This window comes from Pristiophorus japonicus, chromosome 14, assembly GCF_044704955.1.
Source record: "Pristiophorus japonicus isolate sPriJap1 chromosome 14, sPriJap1.hap1, whole genome shotgun sequence".
Taxonomy (NCBI): Eukaryota; Metazoa; Chordata; class Chondrichthyes; family Pristiophoridae; genus Pristiophorus; species Pristiophorus japonicus.
This window is the reverse complement of record NC_091990.1, coordinates 94,946,817-94,965,975: the sequence shown is the minus strand read 5'-3', so window position 1 is coordinate 94,965,975 and position 19,159 is coordinate 94,946,817. Positions and strand designations below refer to the sequence as shown.

The window sequence follows — 19,159 nt, the reverse complement described above, 5'->3', positions numbered from 1 at the left end:
TTAAACCAGGGAGCTCTGGGCCTGGTTTTGCCAGTCTTCATGGCAGATTTCTGGCCACTCATCGTCAATGATGAAACGATTGGCTGCACAAGAATTTGTGGGTTTCAATTTCTCAAACTGCCCCCTCTCCAACTCAGACTAACCCCTCTCCAATCTCCAACTCTCCCCTCTCACACTCACAGGTGGAATAAAGTGGTGTGCCTTTATGCGCATGCGCAGTACAGCAATCAGCCTCAAACGGCCCCGAAATGACGACACGTCGGAAGACAAAAACTATGAAAAAAAATCGTAAAAGTCTCGCACGTGCGCACTGGAGGCCCTCCGAAGATCCCCGAGTGGAGAGGCCTCCAACTGCCGCACACTGATGACGCTGGTTGCTCACTCCCACTAACTCCCGCCCACTCAGTCCCGCTCCTGCCCAGCGACTGCTGCTGCCTGCCGCTGATGCTGCCACCCACACAATGGAGCCGAAAGTGGCTCCTGACGGGACCAGGTGGCAAAAAGGTAGGTGTCAACCGGGGACCACCGAGAAATGGGCGGCGACCAAATTTAGCTCCTTAAACCTCCAATGTGGAAGACATCATGCATCAATAACAGAACACAATGGTGCTGCAATTCCGGCCTCCCGGGTGCATATGGAATATCTACGGACCCGGGAAGACATGCGCTGAAAACTGGCTTTTCCGATCTGTCAAGCTGGAGCTTGACAGATCTCACGCATATCAGGAGCGAGGAGATTTGCTTGGGCAAGATTGCAGTATTTACCCATATCTTGCCCAGCAAATGTCCTCAAAATTCTTGCGCCTGATAAAAGCCTACTTTTACAGGTGTAAGAGTTTAAAAACATACAAAAATATAATTAAATTAAAAAAACACATTATTTTTAAAAACCCTGCCCACCACGTTACATTTATTTTTAACTATAATTTGAAAAACTTTTTAAAAACTCGGAAAAAATTTTTTTCTCTAAGATATTTATTAACTTTAATTTGAATTAATTTTAATTAAGTGAGGTGTGTTTTTTATTTTTTATCATATGTGTTTGGTGTCCGTAGATACGGAGTTCTCATTGCTATTAATGAGAATGCTGTGGAATACTGTGCCTGATTGGCTGAGCAGTCACACGTGACTGCACCTTCTGCGTGGGATCCTGGAGGACGGGAGCGTGCTTCGCAGCGCGGGAAGAGAAGGCCTCCCCAACGGAATCCCACGCTCCTCCCGGACCACCAGGTAATTTCGTAGAAATGTTTCAGGTTGGAGGCAATTGCCCGCCAGAAGCCTCCGACCGAAATTTCAGGGCCAGTGGCTACCCGGGGGAAAAGAGCTAATTTCTATGAATTTTGTAAAGAATATTTTTAATGGAATTGTAATCTCAGAGCCAAGGGTTCATGGAATTGTTTCACAGTTCATGCCCAGAGCACCATTACTACGCAATCTCACAGTTGCTGTGATAGTTATTTCAAATCAGCTAAGTCAGGACCTACATCCAAAACCAATGTAGCAACTAAACTGAATAAATTACAATAGAAAAACAAAATAAAGTCATCATGACATTATACACTCCCATCCAACCCATCAAATCCTTGTACTGGTAACATTGCCTTGGCATCTCTGATACCAAAAAGTACTCCATTGCTCACTTCCCTTATCCATCCATTGAACTTAGTAGGATGACAGACAGTTTACCTCACGGATATGAATGCTGCCAGAGCTAATTTCATCTTAGGTTCATGATTATCTCAGGAAATATTGCACATACCAATTTAAGAGGCATTACTTTTTTCATTTGTGCAATAACATAAATGGTGTTTAAATGCATCATCAAGCCACTTATCCATGTGACCATCAAGACTAAAATGGTGCATGGTTTTTCTTTGTCCCTAATTAAAATAAGTGTGTACCAAACACAAAGACAGTCCCCGTTCAAATCTTAGTCTATAGCGTGTACCGAGCTAGTTTGCTGTTCTTCAAGGCCCGCTCCACATCCATGTCATCACTGTCAAAGTCAATGATGATAATGTTGAAGTGTTCATCCTTTGTTGTCTTGTAGAGATCTTCCATGTCTGTAATGAACTGCTGCACCCATCGGGCCTGATTTTTTACTGTAGAGACACAAAGGAAAAATAATTGTTGATGCAATGGTCTCTTGTTCCATTAGCAGCAATGACTTTTCCACTTTTCTTCCCTCCTCTCAGGAGATCACAAGATAGACACTGATCAAGAAGGGCAACTGGTCCATCTTAGCTCATCCTTTCCGACAATTATGTCTCCTACCTGAGTCTTGTTGTCTGTTACGCTTCCCAGCGATTCATTCAATGTGCTGATCACTTCACGTGACCATCACTTATTTTAGTTCAAAATTTCCCTTTCACTAGTTTGAACACATGTCCCCTCTTCTTCCTCTCATAGTTGAATTTGAAGTAGTGTTAAGGATTTACCTTCTTTTTATACTATTTTATATCCTGCTATCAGATCACCTCTTTTTAAGGCTAAAAAGCACCAGTTTATCCAATCATTTCTGATTATTCAGTCCTCTGACGTTAGGGGCCCATCTTATCACTCTTTGCTGCATCAACTCCATGAGTTCAATGTCTCCCTTCTGTCTTCTAAAACTACTGACATACACTATATTATGGTTGTACAAGGAGAGTTGAAATGGGGGGAAGTATTCCTTTGGATCTGGCCTGGACTATACCGTAAGTAGAAGTACTTAGGTAGAAAATGTAACAAAATGATTCCATTCCTCATCTTGCTAAAGTGCAAATATTCCTTCCAAAATGTAAAAAGAATAACTTAATGATTTGGCAGTTGTGGGAACAGAACCATCTGGCAACTGTACCAACAAAGTGTTTATAAAATGAGTTGTTATTTTTAATTGGAGTCTTGCAGCGTTGTATTGTTGATAAATCAGCATATTGTCCACTCAAGGCGAACAAAAATGTAATTTTAATTAGAAAATGTTATGAATTTATTGCTTTTATAGTGGAGTTTTATGAGAGGTTATACAGAAGGTTGAGTGAAAAATTCTGTGCAACCAGGGGAGAGATTATTGTGGGCAGCAGGGAGACGAGAGGTTGAGTTACTCAGATGAATAGAAGGAAAGTCTGAGGGAGATTAAATAGTAAAAACAGAAAGCAAAGAAAACAAATGGATAATAAAGAGAAGGCACGATCTTAGAATAAGGGGCCGCCCATTTAAAACAGAGATGAGGAGAAATTTCTTCTCTCAGAGGGTTGTGAATCTGTGGAATTTGTTGCCTCAGGGAGCTGTGGAAGCTGGGACATTGATTAAATTTAAGACAGAAATAGACAGTTTCTTAATCAATAAGGGGTTATGGGGAGTGGGCGGGGAAGTGGAACTGAGTCCATGATCAAATCAGCCATGATCTTATTGAATGGCGGAGCAGGCTTGAGGGGCTGTATGGCCTACTCCTGTTCCTATATCTTATGTTCTTATGTTAAGAATGAAGAGTCCATGTGTGAGTTTAAGGAAGGCTTGTATGGGCCCAAAGGATTCAAGTCCCTTTGTGAGGCTGGGACAGGGGAGGGTGAGAGGCGTCTTTAAGTGAGGCTGAGCCATGCTTTGTGAAAGACCCCACATGTGAGGCTGAGATAGACCTGTGTGCAAATAGCTCATGTGGTGCAAGTGCAAGGCTTTGGGCATCACCAAGACCATTGGAAAGCAACGGTGATATTTTTGCAAATCCACTGAAATGAAGAAAGCTTAGTTCACATTTTTACATCAATATACAAATTCAGTAACTGAACTAGAAATAAATTACAGTTGGACAGTGTGAACTTCCTCAATTGAGTGTACGTGCAGCTGTACATTCTGTTTTTATCAAATTATGCTATGACAATTAATATGAACATGCACGTGTTGTTTTCATGGTTAGAAGGATGTTGAGGAATACTTAATATAAATAAAAGGTATAAATAAATGTAAATAAGCTCCATTTGGCTCAGTGGTTTAACTTTGATTCACCACATTGACTCCAGTTCTTGTAAAGCTGTACATCAGATATTATTGTACAATTACTTAATCACAATAGCAACCCCTGCCACTTTTCTCATGGTAAGTCAGATGGTTTTAAAAGGACACAAGTGTTCTAACATGTAATGCAAAATGTGTTATTGTGCTGTCAAGGTAGACCTATGACTCTTTAAGGCCACAATGTCTGCCTGTTAAGTAAACACAGCCCCACATCAATTAGTGGTTCCCTGCTGTGAGCAGACTGGAAAGTGTGTGTAAATTCCAGGCTTCAAGGGAAGAGCTGGCTTTTTGTTTTAAAAAGATTGTTTTCCAAGAAGTGTTATGTCAGGAGAGTGACATATGTGCACTAAAGGCAGGACTAATACACACATACAAAAGCAAAATACTGCGGATGCTGGAACCTGAAATAAAAACAGAAAATGCTAGAAATCTCTGCGGGCCAGGCAGCTTCTGTGGAGAGAAAAACAGAGTTAACGTTTCGGGTCACCGACCCTTCGTCAGAACTGCCAATTGTTCGAAAAGAACAGATTCTTAAGGAGCACTGAAAGAGGGAGGGGAGGGAAGAACTGTGATAGGGTGGAAGACAGGAGAGATTAGAGAGACAAAAGGGATGATATGTCAAATTGAAATGGTAATGGCAGAAGTTAGAAAAAGGTTAATCTGGATAGGGTGTGAATGGTGGAATAATGACCAGCTGCCATTGGAGACAGAAAGGAAATAAACATAAGATCAGGGGGGTGGGGGCAGGAGGGAAGGGAGCCAAAAATGGGCGAATATATTATCGGGTTCATTATACCATATAAGGTAGAATCATCAGGGTCATTGATCTACAGTGACTGAATAATTCAAATTCCATTTTTATTAAATTATATTCTGCGAATTTTATCAAATTGAATTCTGCAGCTCTCTTCATTATTCTGTGAAAGCTATAAATGAGTGGCTGTTATTTTATATATCTATATATATTCCCTGACCAATATGTGCTAATTTTTATCCTTCACCATTTCAAGCTGAGAATACACTGAAAGATATGCAAGTTGCATCAGTTGGAGGTAGATGTATGGAATTTAGCAGTACTGAGGGTGGATGTGGAGAGGGGTTTTGCTGCACTTGGGCCAGTACTGTGCTTTGATAGATTTGTCATCCCAGTGGCATTAGCGGACTCACCTAAACATATTTACAGAGAGGAGACACTGAAGATTCACTTGAGAAAATGGAAAAAAACAAGAGGAGAGAACGGATGAGGAAAAGCACCTAGGAAAGGGACAGAGTGAAGACTATGTTCAGTAGAAGATTTACTCTGTCAGAAGTCACTGCCATCAGTAGGAGGTGTAATTGAACAGGAGACTGGAAGCCAGGCCCTCAGATTAAATTTGTGCCACAAGCTACGAGAGGAAAGCAAGCTTAAATAATGTGATGAGGCAGCTGAGCTCACTCGATCACTTCCACATGCTGTTACTGATTTCAACAAAAACAACAACATAAAAATGTTAATTTTTGTCAATGCATTTCCGTCTGGACTGAAATTGGGGAGGTTAGGATTTGTGAAGTCTGAAATGACTCACGTCTGAATCAGATATTTTTGTTTTTGAATTGAAAATTGTCCTAATGCGAGATTAAAATTATAGGCTGAAATTTTCCCCTAAAACGGGTGGGTTTGAACCATGGGGGAAGTCACATTGTAAAATATGAGATTCCTGGCCTGATCCCGTCTCGAGCCCACCCACTTCTGGTTTTAACGGAGGTGGGACGGGGGCGGGGCTGGGATCAGGCGATCAACCCGCTCCCAGTGGGTGGTACCTTAATTTTAATATTACAAGGAGGCTGGCAGCCTCTTTTTTCACCTCCATTTTGAATTTAACTGCTTGTGGACAGGTTTCACACAATTCGATCCTTGATCCCTCCGATCCCCGAACGACCCACCCCTCCCAATCCCTCCAACCCGCTCCTGATGCCCAATAACCGGCCGATCTTCCAACCATTTCCCGATCCCCGATCGATCCCCCAACACCCACCCCCCCACGCCGATCACCGACCCCTCCCCCACCCAATTCCCCAACCATGCTGACCGCCCCGCCAATCCTAGACTATGCTGACTCCCTCCTTGATCCCCGACGATGCCGCCTCCCCCCCATGATCCCCCACCATGGTGGCCTCTCTCCGACTATGCACATACCTTGCACCCCCATGACCCCCACGATCCCTCTTCCAGACCGAACCCTCGTATCTCAGTTTCTCAAGCTGTCATCGCAGGCAGGAATCAGAGGCCTCACAGTGAAATCAGGCTCTGCCGTTAAAGTCGGGTTTCTCCCCCACCTCGGAGGCCCCCCAACCCCAAACCGCCTCCCTTGAGAAAATTGCGGCCTTAATATTTTCTGATTCAGATTTCAATATTGATTAACTTGCTCGGTTGAACTGGAACTCGACCCACTTCGTTTGGGGAGGGGGGAGGGGGAGGGGGGATCTGTTCTCAATTTCTTCGTAATGAACTAAACCCACCAAACCGTGCACCAAAAGAAAGAAGTAGTAAACTTGAGCCATTAAGAATGGGAAAGTAACTGTTCTCAAGGATATAAATTCTGAGTTTACATATATCCAGTTGAACACAATAGAGCTCTTCCTCACCTGGAACTATAAAGTGTACCATGATATCAGATCTCATATGCAATCCTACTGGTTGGCAGAGGAGAGGTTTAAAGTATAGAACATCCTGCTGAGTGGCTTCCTTATCTTGCAATTCTGTTGTTACTTCACTTCCATCATCTTGTTTGGTTCTGTGCAGCAAGAGATAGATGTAATCTGTCAAACGGACCACTTTCTTCCCCTTCTCCATCAGTTCCAGTTCAATGAGATATCTGTTACCACGAGCAGAATCTCTCCGCTTCTCCACGTTAATGATCCGCAGAAGTGTGTAAATCCTGTTGAGAGAGGCAGGAAAAACTCATAACATTAGATGTAGAGAAAATATCCCAGCTTGTAGGGGAATCCAAAACTAGGGGTCATAAATATAAAATAGTCACTAATAAATCCAATAAGGAATTCAGGAGAAACTTCTTTACCCCGAGAGTGGTTGGAAAGTGGAACTTGCGACCACAGGGAGTAGTTGAGGCGAATAGCATAGAGGCATTTAAGGAAAAAACGAGATAAGTGCATGAGGGAGAAGTGGGTAGAAGGTTATGCTGATATAGTTGGATGAAGTAGGGTGGGAGGATGTTTGTGTAGAGTATAAACACTGGCATAGACTAGTTGGGCCATGTGGGCTGTTTCTGTGCTGTACATCCTATATAACATTTAAAATTAACTCTCTAATTTTATCAAAATATTTCCAGCCAACTAGCTGCTGATCAGTAACCAGGGTCTCTTGACATGGTAGACCCAAGGCAAAAAAGTAAAATGTTCTTTATATTTTCCTGTAGACCTAGTAGATTTCTCTTTAAAAAAAAATAAAACTAAGTGAAAGTCCAAGGCCTGTAGTGTCAGACACCACCAAGAACGAAAATTAGATACGTCAAGAATTAGTGGCTAACAATATATGTTGAAAACTGGTAGATTGTAGGATAAAGGGAAGACTGAGGGAAGTAAGGAGCTCCACAGTTCTGAGGCCCGAGGAAAGAATGACAGAGTAGAAACAGCGGAGGTAGTTTTGACTTAGTACGATAGTGTAAATTGGTGAATCAGCAAACCGATTTACATTTCTCCCGCTTTTTATTTCCATTGAAGTCAATCCAACTTCACTGGAACATCCTTCATAACATCTGGGATCACCACTGACTAGAAGCTGAACTGAACTGTGACTACAACAGCAGGGAAGAGGCTGAGTACTCAGCGACAAATAGCTCACCTCCTGAATGTTCAAAGCTTCTCCATCTCCGAGATTCAAGCAGGAACGTGATGGAATACTCATCACTCACTGGGATGAGTGCAACCATAACACTTAAGAAGCTCAACACCATTGCTTGACTTAATATTCACCCCCTACATCACTGGCACACTGTGGTAGCAGTACGCTCGATCGAAAAGATGCACTGCAGCAATTCATTAAGGTTACTTCGACAGCACCTCCTTCCCTTGTGACCTCCACCACCAAGAAAGACAAACATAGCCGTGTTATGGAAACACCATCACCTTCAAGTTATCATCCAAGTCGCAAAACATCCTGAGACTTGGACATATATCTTTGCCGTTCTTCCATCGTTGCTAGGTCACAATCCTGAAATTCCCTATCTAACACCATTATAGTAGCAACATCATCACAAGGACTGCAGTGCTTTAAGGAGAAAGCTCATCACCACCTTCTCTAGGCAACTAGGCGTGGGCAATAAATGTGGCCTACCCAGCATTGCCCACATCCTGAGAGTAAACAAATAAAAATGGTGAATCTTGACTTGACAGCACCATGGGGATGTCGTAAATGGAAGAGCATGCAAGGCAGCATATTTGAGGTTTGCCACAAGAGAGGAAAGTTCAGATGATCGCTAATCATAATATCATCATTAAAATAGAGAAAGATGGAGGCAGAGGGGTTGGCATCTACAGGTGAGAAGAAGCAGCCCATCGATCAGATAATAAGTCGTGGAGTGTGGAAGAGATGTTGGAAATAGCTGACACTGACACGTGTGGCTGCCTTACATTTTGCAAGGATGAGCTATCCCCATAGCAAACAGTCTGCCCATAAAAGCTGCACTGTGCTACAGTTTTTTACGTTCTGCTATGCAGTGTGGATGGAAAAAACACACCAACAACTCGTTTTCACTAACTGCAATTAAACATTGATGTCCCTACAAGCAAGACGCTTTTATATTGGGTAAAATTTACTTCCACTCAATACAGATGGCTCATATAATCAAAAGCAAAATGCTGAAATCTGAAATAAAAACAGAAAATGCTGGAAATACTCAGCAGATCAGGCAGTATCTGTGGAGAGAGAAAAACAGAGTTAACGTTTCAGGTCGGTGACCCTTCATCAGAACTGGGCTGAATATCTCGAAGATATCTGTAATCCTGGGTGGATCCTAAACATGAAGGGTAGAATTTCAGTTGGAATCTACGTGGATTAAGTTGGAGCCAGGGACAGTTGCTGAGGAAAGAGATGTGGCTGTGAAATCGGGTTTTGAAAGATACTTGATCAAATACGAGAAGGGAAACAGAAAGCAATGAAGATGAACAAGGTAAAAGAGACAAATGGAAATCCCATTTCAGGGAAGATGGTTCATACATAATTTCAACCAGGCTCTTCATCAGTCTATCTATGAAAGCACAACTGTAGGAATCCATGTGTATGTCAATTCTAGATTTATTCGATTTACTGGGCTAGAAATTCATTATTGCCAAGAAATGGCTAGTGTTTAGACTAAAGAAGGTGAGGTTACACCACCTGAAAATCATCTAGGATGCACGCAAAATTCGTGCTCCCTCCTCATTAAAATAATTGCAGTCATGTTTCTATTCTAAAAGCTCAAGTTCATTGGCGCTACAATTACACTGCCCCGATATTGTGTCAGTAATGATTGCCACAGGCTTTTTTCACTACTTAAAGGGGAGGTTCATTGAAGCTGCAGCACCTCATTTTCAGCATTGTTGGGTTTGTAGCTGGAAGAAGAAGGAGGAGGAGGAGAAGGATGAGGAGGAGGAGGAGGGAAGAAGAATAGGAGCAAAGAAGAGGAGATGATGATCTTTACAAATCCCAATGGTGGATCGTCGCTTCAGGGAGAGATCACGGATGTTCTCGAATGGAGCATTGTTTCTTTTCGGTGGAGAGAAGGCGGGCGGTCCTGTACCTGACAACTGGCAAGAGGCCATCGTCACACGTCTGCCGCACTATGTGGTGGGAGGTGGCACACACATCAAGGGCTGCACTGTGGTCCCCAGGTCCCACGTCCAGTGCAGGAAGAAGTTTAATGACCTCACATGGGTGGTCAGGGTGAGTGAAGGCTTCAACAAATGTTACATACCGCCATCTGTACCACAAGCTTCACACACTGCTCAATGTAGCATGCACCCAACACTCACCCAGCAACAATCTCTACTTATCAACACTCACACTCACATTTCACAACTTGCGCACAATGACAACTATGGCAGACACATCACCCAAACACATGACACCACACTCACTCGTAAACTTTCCTTTCTCTTTCAACCGGTGTGAGCAGGAGCGGACAGGCGAGGGCCAAGCCCACATTGACCAGTTGAGCCAGCTGGAGATGAGAGTACTGGAGATCATTGGGTGCCAGGGCGTGAACACCGTGGCCACCGGTGATGTTGACGCTCCCTTGGGGACAGCAGTATGTTCATTTCTGCTCCTTCTTCTCACATCCCACTTCCCCCTCAGCCCACAATCTTTTCTCATTTTCAAGCTACTCATGTTGTATGCATGCATTTCTGCCTTCCTCCTCTCACCAAAACCCGACTCTTGTGCCTTCCTGCTTGCAGGTAATCAGCAAGCACCTGAGCAGCCTGTCCCTGAGGGCACTGATGAGCATGACGGGGAAGAAGAGGAGGACGAAGACACCGCGTCATTACATCTGTCACTCGCAGACGCCAGTTCAGATACTGGCACTACGTGTTCTTTAGAGGCCAGTGTAGTAGCGGGATCGGCACAGGGGGTGAGGCACCAGGCACAAGTGAGTTATAGCAAGGCCAGAGGGAAAGAGTAGCTCGGGGGCCAGCTCCTGGAGGGCTAGTTTGCGTGCAAGTTCCGCTGCACAGAACTCAGATGAGGTCCTCGCTGGGGAGGCCTTCAGAAGAAGGGTGATGGGCATGCACACGAAAATGATAGGTGCAATGTAAAGTCTGCCAGAGAGCCTTTCAACAATGGCAAGGAACATGGAGGAGTCTGCCCCCAACATTGCACGGGGCTCTGCCCAGAGCATGGAACCCATAATTTCCAGTCTGGAAATGATGGTACACTCCCAGAGAGACCGTGACGACTTAGACCTGATGGCACGCATGATGAGCGATGTCACAGCTTCCACTGCAGCACAGGTGGAAGCGACCCGTCTTATTGCTGCAGCGGAAGTTCAGACTGCTCTAAGACAGTCCCTGCTTGGTGGCATCCAAGCTATTTCTGCTGCCATCGTAGCTGGGTCTACCACCGTCGACTGGGGCTTTCACAGTGTCGCAGCAGGCCAGCAATCTGTGCTCCAACAGATTGCTAGGAATGCTAGGTGCCGCCCCAGGGGAGTGGCAGTGGGTCTGTGGAGCAGGAACCTCCTTGGTGAAACAAAGCCTCCGAATACATTAATGCTCACTTAATTGAAGGTGGGAGAAGTGATGTCGGAAGACCCTCGGAGGGTAAGGCCCTGTTGCAAGCCCTGATGGCCCTCTTCCCCCTCTCTGTGCACATGTTCGCGATTTTCTTGCTGCCTCCACTCCCTCCGCCATAGATCCTGGAGGGCGAGGACGATTTCCAGTACAGCCCCCATGATTTTTAACAAGTGTTGTAGTTTGAAGCATTTCAAAAATAATGAGGGCGTTTTGTACTTAGCAGAACACACCCTGATACCAAATAACCTTGAAATAACTAAAGAAAACTCTTGCCATTGTAGGCAGTAGCAAACTCAAAGTCACTCAAACTTCAAAACCCTGTCAGGTGCGAGTGATTGGTGATGGCCCCTTTAAATAGCATCACTGCAGCCTGCTTCCTGCTGCACAGCCATCTCAACTTGTCATTGTGTTCTCCAGCCGGTAAGTTCAATAGGCAAAATAAAGTTGGGAGATCGGGTGTCAAGTGAGCATTGCACACTCACTGACGTATGATCTCTGTGATTCTGGTGTCCCCGACCAGCAAGTTTAGCGGCAGTGCTACTGGCAAGCTGGATATGGCGTGTGCTGCTGGAACCGCCACCAGCTGGCGGTAGAGCACTCAACGGCGTTTTGTGTGGCGCTAAACACAGAAATTTCTTCCCCACAATGTTTTAATGAAAATGTTGTGCTCCCCTGCCATTAGCCCAGCCGGGACCATCCTACCCACTGGGGAATCTGCTTGCTGCCTTCTCTGGTGTCGAGTCGGAAGAATCCCATGAGGCCCATCCATGAGACTAGAGACATTTTCCAGTTTCCCAGGGTCAGCATATATCCACTTGATTTCAAACACACCTCATTTCCCTCCGCTTTTGGCGGGGGAGAGGGAAGGTAATGTGGTCTTTTTTGGGATCCAAGTGCTTCCAAGGTGACATGACTGGTTATGTAAGTCAGGATCAAAGCCAGCCCTCGGTAATTTGACAGCTGAGAAAGACTTCAGGGGAGTTAATGATTAACCAGCCAGCCTGGCTCACTATTAGAATCTGGAATGGTCGACTTTGGGGGGGTGGGGCGTGCGGGGTTGTTATTCTTACTGTTTGATGTCAGATAACTCTGCACCCCAAGTGGATAAGATGGTCCTAGCTGGGCTCATGGCAGGGAGTTACCAGTGCGCTGGAGAAATACTACCAATGATGTCTCCGCAAGATCCTACAAATCTCCTGGGAGGACAGACACACCAACGTTAGCGTCCTCGTCCAGGCCAACATCCCCAGCATTGAAGCACTGGCCACACTTGATCAGCTCCGCTGGGCAAGCCACATAGTTCACATGCCAGACACGAGACTCCCAAAGCAAGCGCTCTACTCGGAGCTCCTTCACAGCAAACGAGCCAAAGGTGGGCAGCGGAAACGTTACAAGGACACCCCCAAAGCGTCCCTGATAAAGTGCGACATCCCCACTGACATTTGGGAGTCCCTGGCCAAAGACTACCCTAAGAGGAGGAAGTATATCCAGGAGGGCGCTGAGCTCTGAGTCTCGTCGCCGAGAGCATGCAGAAATCAAGCTCAGGCAGCGGAAAGAGTGTGCGTCAAACCAGTCCCACCCATCCCTTCCTTCAACGACTATTTGTTCCACCTGTGACAGAGACTGTGGTTCTCGTACTGGACTGTACAGCCACCTATGAATTCATGTTAAGAGTGGAAGCAAGTCTTCCTCGATCCCAAGGGACTGCCTATGATGATGGTACTGGTTAGTTGTATGGTTTTAGCTGTACTCCTATTCCTCAGCCTTGGTTGTTGCGAACCTGTGCCTTCCACCTAGAATCAGATAAGTTAGCTACGACAGCTATGGCTCAGTGGGTAGCACTCTTTCCTATGAGTCATGAGTTCAATTCCCACTCCAGAGACTTGAGCACGAAATCCAGGCCGATAGAGAGAATGCAGCACTGTCAGGGATGCCATCTTTGATATGAGACGTTATACCAAAACCCCGTCTGCCCTCTCAGGATGACCTAAATGACCATGGCACTATTTCGAAGAAATTCTCCTTGGTGTCCTGGCCAATATTTATCCCTCAACCAACATCATGCGAACAGATTACCTGGTCATTATCACATTCTTGTTTGTGGGAGCTTGATGTGTGCAAATTGGCTGCTGCAGTTCCTACATTACAACAGTGACTTTACTTCAAAAAATACTTCATTGGTTGTAAAGTGCTTTGAGACATCATATGATCGTGAAAGGCACTATATAACTATAAGTCTTTCTTAGGGTCATCGACCCAAAACGTTAACTCTGCTTCCTCTCCACAGATGCTGCCTGACCCGCTGAGATTTCCAGCATTTTCTGTTTTTATTCCAGATTCCAGCATCCGCAGTATTTTGCTTTTATACAAGTCTTTCTTCTTTCTTTCTAAGTCCTGGTGAGGTTGTTCAATTTCTTCTTGCACGGTAGCTTGATCCTTGGAACAATGCATCTGACTTGCTCAGCCAAGTTTTTTCCATTGCTGCTGACTAATTTTCCAGTGCACCCAGTGTCCATTCGAGTGAACTAAGAGCCCACTTTCTGTTCCTCACTTGTTCTAAGAGAACCTCCAAAGCTGCTTCGGTGAAATGGAGGTTGGGGGGGTGGGGGCGGCCTGGATGACTTCATGTTGCCTCTTGTTTGAATATGTGCTCTCCACTGACCGCCTTTGAATGGTGTACCTCCCCTTTAAGGGTTGCCTTTTAGTGGTGGTCACTTGGCTGGATTTGTCACCCTCCCACTTGACAAGCTGCCACTAGTGCTGGCAGCTCACTGGCTGTATTCAAGTGAGGCTTGACCACAAAAAGTGATTGGGCCTCTCGCCGACATCATCAGGCGAGTGGAGTAGACACCTGGCCCACAGTCTGATACGTGCCGTATAAGGAAATTGGCCCTAAAGAGTTCCTGTGCATCGGACTCACCTGACCAAAATAAATTGCTTGGCGAGTTGAACCTCCTCTTTTGTCCTTTAAAATGATTGAATATTTTTTGCTATTATTCAGCAACAATTGGGGAAGGTGAACAAAGATGACTTGGAAATGTTACTGACATTGGGCCCAACATTGCCCAACCCCCTTCTTAGGCACACTGACCTGAAGCGCACCGACTTTGCGCACTAGAAAGTGCGCCAGAAAAAAGGGGCCCCATCCTGGCTGCTCTTCGGAGTCCCCGGAGTCGTGGAGGCTGAAGGAGGGGGGTGGAGCAACAGGCTAGCGCAGAAAGCACTGCCGGCACCTGCGCACATGCTCAGTGAAGTCTGCGCGCATGCTCCTGCCCTCCCAGCGCGTCCTGTGGGCTGTGAGCGGGACCCGATGCTCACAGCCCCTATCCCTGGCCGAAGGGACACCCGATCTTGTCACACCCTATCCCTGGCTGAGTGGACTCCCGCACTGGCTGGCCAGCCCGCTGAGTTCCCAGGCAGGTAAGGACTTTGCTTTTATTTATTATTTAGTGGCTGTGCTTGAAACTTTTGATTGCGGGGGGGGGGGGGGGGGGAGAGAAGGAGGAGAGTTTGGGGGGGGGGGGGGAGAGAAGGAGGAGAGTTTTGGTGGAGGGGAGAGAGATGAGACTTCTAGACTCTCGAGCTGTGAATCCTCCGGTCGCTTGGCGCCGCCCCCCCCCACCCCCCCAAGACGCCCCGGCCCAGCAGCTGTGACTTCTCCAGTGTGCATCTTCCCTCCCCTAACCCAGGCCGAATGGCCTCATGCACAGGCTGGCCCGCTGCCTTTTCCCGCGCAGGCTTTAAAGATAAGGTAGGATTTACTTCTTTTTTCATTGTATTTTAATGGTTTGAGCTTTTCCTTAATGTTTGCTGCTTGGTTGTTGAGGTTCCCTCCAGTTCCCTTCCCTCCCCTATCCCTGCCCTAATGTCTGCTGAATGTGTGCTGCTTTTTCTTCACTGCCCACAAGGTTTTTCAGAGCTGGCCACATACGCTGACCTAAGTCGATTTGGAGAACGTTTTTGCTGGCCGAAGTGGCATAAATGGCCAAAACTGTCGTAAGTGTCTGGGAACGCCCCCTTTTGACAAAAACACTGACCTAAAAAAAATCATACCTAACTGACTTACCCTGGAGCACATTTTGGGGGAAAATTGAATTTTCTTACTTATGCCAGAAAAAACAACTTACTCCAAAAAAATTAATGCAAGTCATGGCCAATGTTGGGCCCATTGAGTATGGGTGAGCTAGACTAACACACACAGTTGATGCTGGAGCAGTCTCAGGCTGATGGTTGTATCTGTGCTGATGCTTAAAATAAACCCTCCAGTGACCTAATAATATTATCAACACTTTCTAGCTAAACAGTTGGTAATCATTCATACATCATTTACATAGTGGGAGCCAACAACACCTTGTAAAAGGTAAATAAGTATATTCCGGAAATCATGCCCACGTTATTTTTTTGTTTTATGCGGGTTCCTGCAAATTAAACGACTCCCTGTACAGAAGTGAGAATGCCGCTCTATCGTTAGTGGCCTAGCTGACCTTTCAACTCCTGAGGCTAAATGTACATCCAACACAAACACATGGGTGTGAGTTTTCTCAGGTCTTCTCTCACTGAGCTGCCATTAACTATGTTAACATACGTCACCGGAGTTAGAATGGCAGAGGTGGAGAATCCCTGAAGTAATTCATCGCCATGGGATGAAGGCCTTCTCTCTCTCCTGAGCACTTCCAGCACATCTTTTACTTGTGTTCTAGGGTCAGGCACCATGGCTCAGCTAGTGCTCAGATAACGCATTCCCAGGTGGTCTTGAACCAGATGGTAGAGTTTGGTGGAAGGGTGTTGGGAAGATGGCCAGGCACTGCTGGAATTGGGATGTTCATGGACACAAGCCCAGATTCCATCACCCTACAGCACTCTGCAGCACCAATATGAAGCACCAGAATCATCCCACTCCTGCACATCATCCACCCAACCCAACAGTGACGGGCAGTAAGTTGAAACAGTGCCCTTTCATCTCTCAGAAACTGTAAATAATATAAGACAGGCATCCTATTCCCAATTCCAGAGCATGAGTCCATGGCACATCATTTCCTTCAAAAGTGAGATCATTTGCATTGCTACACTCAGAGAGTAGAGAAAGACAAGAAAATGGAGAGACCAGGATTGAGGTACATTGTTGGCATAATACAGGGTTGACTCCACATTATCACTTAGCAATCCTAAAATGGATCAAGACAGAAAGACAGTCTTACATTCTTGAACAAAATAATTACATATGAATATAGTTTGAAAATATTTACCCTCCATTTTTCTCATTCAGCTTCTCCATGTACTGTGCCAGAACATCCACCACCTCACTCTCGCTCAGTTGCAGGTTGCCTGAAACATTACACCTGAGGTCATTCCAGTCGGACCGCAGAAGCTCAAAATCCATGGAGCTGACACTGAATGTTCGCTGCCAGTTTATGGACTCCTCTATCCAACCTCGCTGAAGCTCAGAATCCTCATAACTGTAGTCCGACAGTCCGTCATCAGTAACCTCAAACTGGTCTGCGTAGGTTTGCCGTGACTCACTCAGGTCATCGGTCTTCCAGTAGGCTATATCTTCAGCAGGATTTCTAGCTGCAATGCTGGTTGATTTAAGCTTCTTTGATTTTTTGGGAAGTGCGGTTTCTTTCTTACCCAAAACCTCCTCACTCGTATGGTGAACATGAGGCTTTGCAGTAGTGCTGTGTCTGTTCTTGTCCACCCTATTCGTCTCCAGTTTTCTGTGCAGTTCCTTCCAGTTCCTCCTCACCTTTTTAATAGTTGTCACACGAAAGGCATCATTGTTGGCATCTTGCACTTCCCCTTCCTGTGAGGTGTTGCTATTTAACCAAAAGATTTTATTAGTGAGGTACAAGGTTGTTTTTTTTCCCTTTGTAATAGAAGCCAAGTTCCTCTCTTTGTTTTTTGGGCTCAGGTCTCGCAGTTCGCCATTCTTCGTGCTGGCATGCAGGTAAACTCCAGGAATCAATTCCTTGGCCTTCCCCACATGCAATGTCTTTTTTTTCTTATCTTGGGGTCTGGTCACATAGATTTTGTTCTGCAGCTTCTTGGGCTCACTGAGTCTCTTTTTATGGATCACAGCATGAGCAGAATTACTTAAAAACTGTTTGGTTTTGCTGGGAATTAGTGGAATAGAAATCTGCGGCTGCAAGTTGCTTTTACCAAGTTTGGATACAGCTGACTGGTTGGCGGGCTTTTTATTCACCTCTTCTGGGGTGAGCTTAGCCCAGGTTAGGGACCTGCTTTGTCTATTTTCTGGCTCATGGAAGAGGCCCATTTCCTGACTGTTGTAGGCAACAGCCGATGGGAACACATTATCTTCTTGAGGAATTGTATCTAAGCCCTCTCTTTGAGGTTTCACAATGTGGAGCTCCTTGGTCACAGTCTTTCCCTTGTGGCTGAATGTGTAGTCATCAAAGTCATCCCTGTTGTCCACCACTGATGGTGGGGGTCTCCTCTTTGCAGCCACTTGCTTCTGGGCCAGGCTGCTATTTTCTCCCTCTTTAATATTGTTCTTGTCCCACGTTACCTGACTGTTGCTTAGTATGGATTCTGTGTCGACGCCTTCTGATTCTTCTGGGAAATCTATAAAGTCCAAATAACAGGGGGGAGGAAAAGTAAAGAAAAATTGGTTGTAAGTGATAGAGCAGCAACACAATATAATATCTCGGGTCGAAATTGCCCCTTTCTGCGACGCATAATAGCACCTTTGGGGGGCGCTAACGCGGCGCGTGGTACTTTTCGCCCGGGGGAGGGGGACCACGCTACCAGTTCCCGTGTAATTGCACGCGAGTTAGCGGGGGCTCTTCCCCGGGCCGCTGCGCAACCAGCGATGACGTCATTGCCGTGAGCAGTGATCCATCAGCACTGCCCAGCGACCCCTTTCCACCCCCAGCCAGATTTTTCTCTGCATCCCGTGAGGCTGTCGCAAACTGGGCCGACATCCGCTCGCGGGGCGGAAGTTAAAGGAGAGGTTGCGAGCGCCCCGTGCTGCCATCTTGGCAGTTTTGCCGACTCACCAGTCAGCCCGACTTCTTCGCCCTTTGCATGGTCCAGGCCGCCATCATGTAGCGTTGCCTATCGTGTCCCAGCATCGCCCCAGGACCTGCACCATGAGGAAGTGGAGCACGCGAGATTGCACTCCACTTCCTCCGAGGTGTGGTAACCGCAATTTCGCGTCCGGGGCGGGACTTCTATACCGGACGCAGGAAGTTCCGCCTCAATCCGGTTTCCGCCCCCAATCGGGGTGCAGAGGAATTTCTCCCCCTCTGTCTCTGAGGTTTTAAATCATGCAGCACTTTTCCATCCCTTTGCAACTCAAAACATTATTCTTCTTCCATTTCTAAAATTGATTATAAGGAAGAATAAGAAAAATCATTTGAACCAGAGAACACTTTGAAGTTCATATACATTAAACTATGAGGTTACTTGTGGCAATGTGGCTCTCGTTATATGATTGCTGGCCATGAGCGGTGGGGTTGCGGAGGGATTCATCAGCCAGGTGTAGAGCAGATCGTCGCCGAGCAACCACCCTCGGGTTTGACACAGTGGCTGGAAGATTTCTGGCATAGTGGACTGGCGCAGGATGAAGACATCATGACTGCTGCCAGGATACTGGGCATTCACTATCATGATGTGCTGGGCATGGTCGCACACCAACTGCACATCGTGGTAGCCTTTGCGATCACGGTATATCTTAGTATTGAGATGCGGGGCCTGCAAAGCCACATTTGTGCAGTCAATGGAGACCTGCACCAGGTAGAAGCCTGCTATCCTGGCAAAACCACGTGCGCGCCCCACTGTTCAAAGAGAAGACAATGGGGTAGTGGATATGATACATATCGATCTTCGATCTGTCAAGTTACAACTTGACAGATGATCTGCACCGACAGGGAAATACTGATTG

At 46.0% G+C, this 19,159-nt stretch overlaps 1 protein-coding gene across 1 annotated transcript in view; it reads right to left on the bottom strand.

The window, feature by feature from the left end:
* The window catches only part of LOC139279435 (N-acetyl-beta-glucosaminyl-glycoprotein 4-beta-N-acetylgalactosaminyltransferase 1-like), a 980,786-nt gene that overhangs the window by 87,683 nt on the left and 873,944 nt on the right, over positions 1-19,159 (bottom strand). The window contains exons 14-16 of the mRNA XM_070898559.1: positions 16,506-17,838; positions 6,619-6,911; positions 1,949-2,102 (exon numbers count right to left, since the gene is read on the bottom strand). Coding sequence (XP_070754660.1) covers positions 1,949-2,102; positions 6,619-6,911; positions 16,506-17,838 — 1,780 coding nt within the window. The remainder of the gene's footprint in view (positions 1-1,948; positions 2,103-6,618; positions 6,912-16,505; positions 17,839-19,159) is intronic.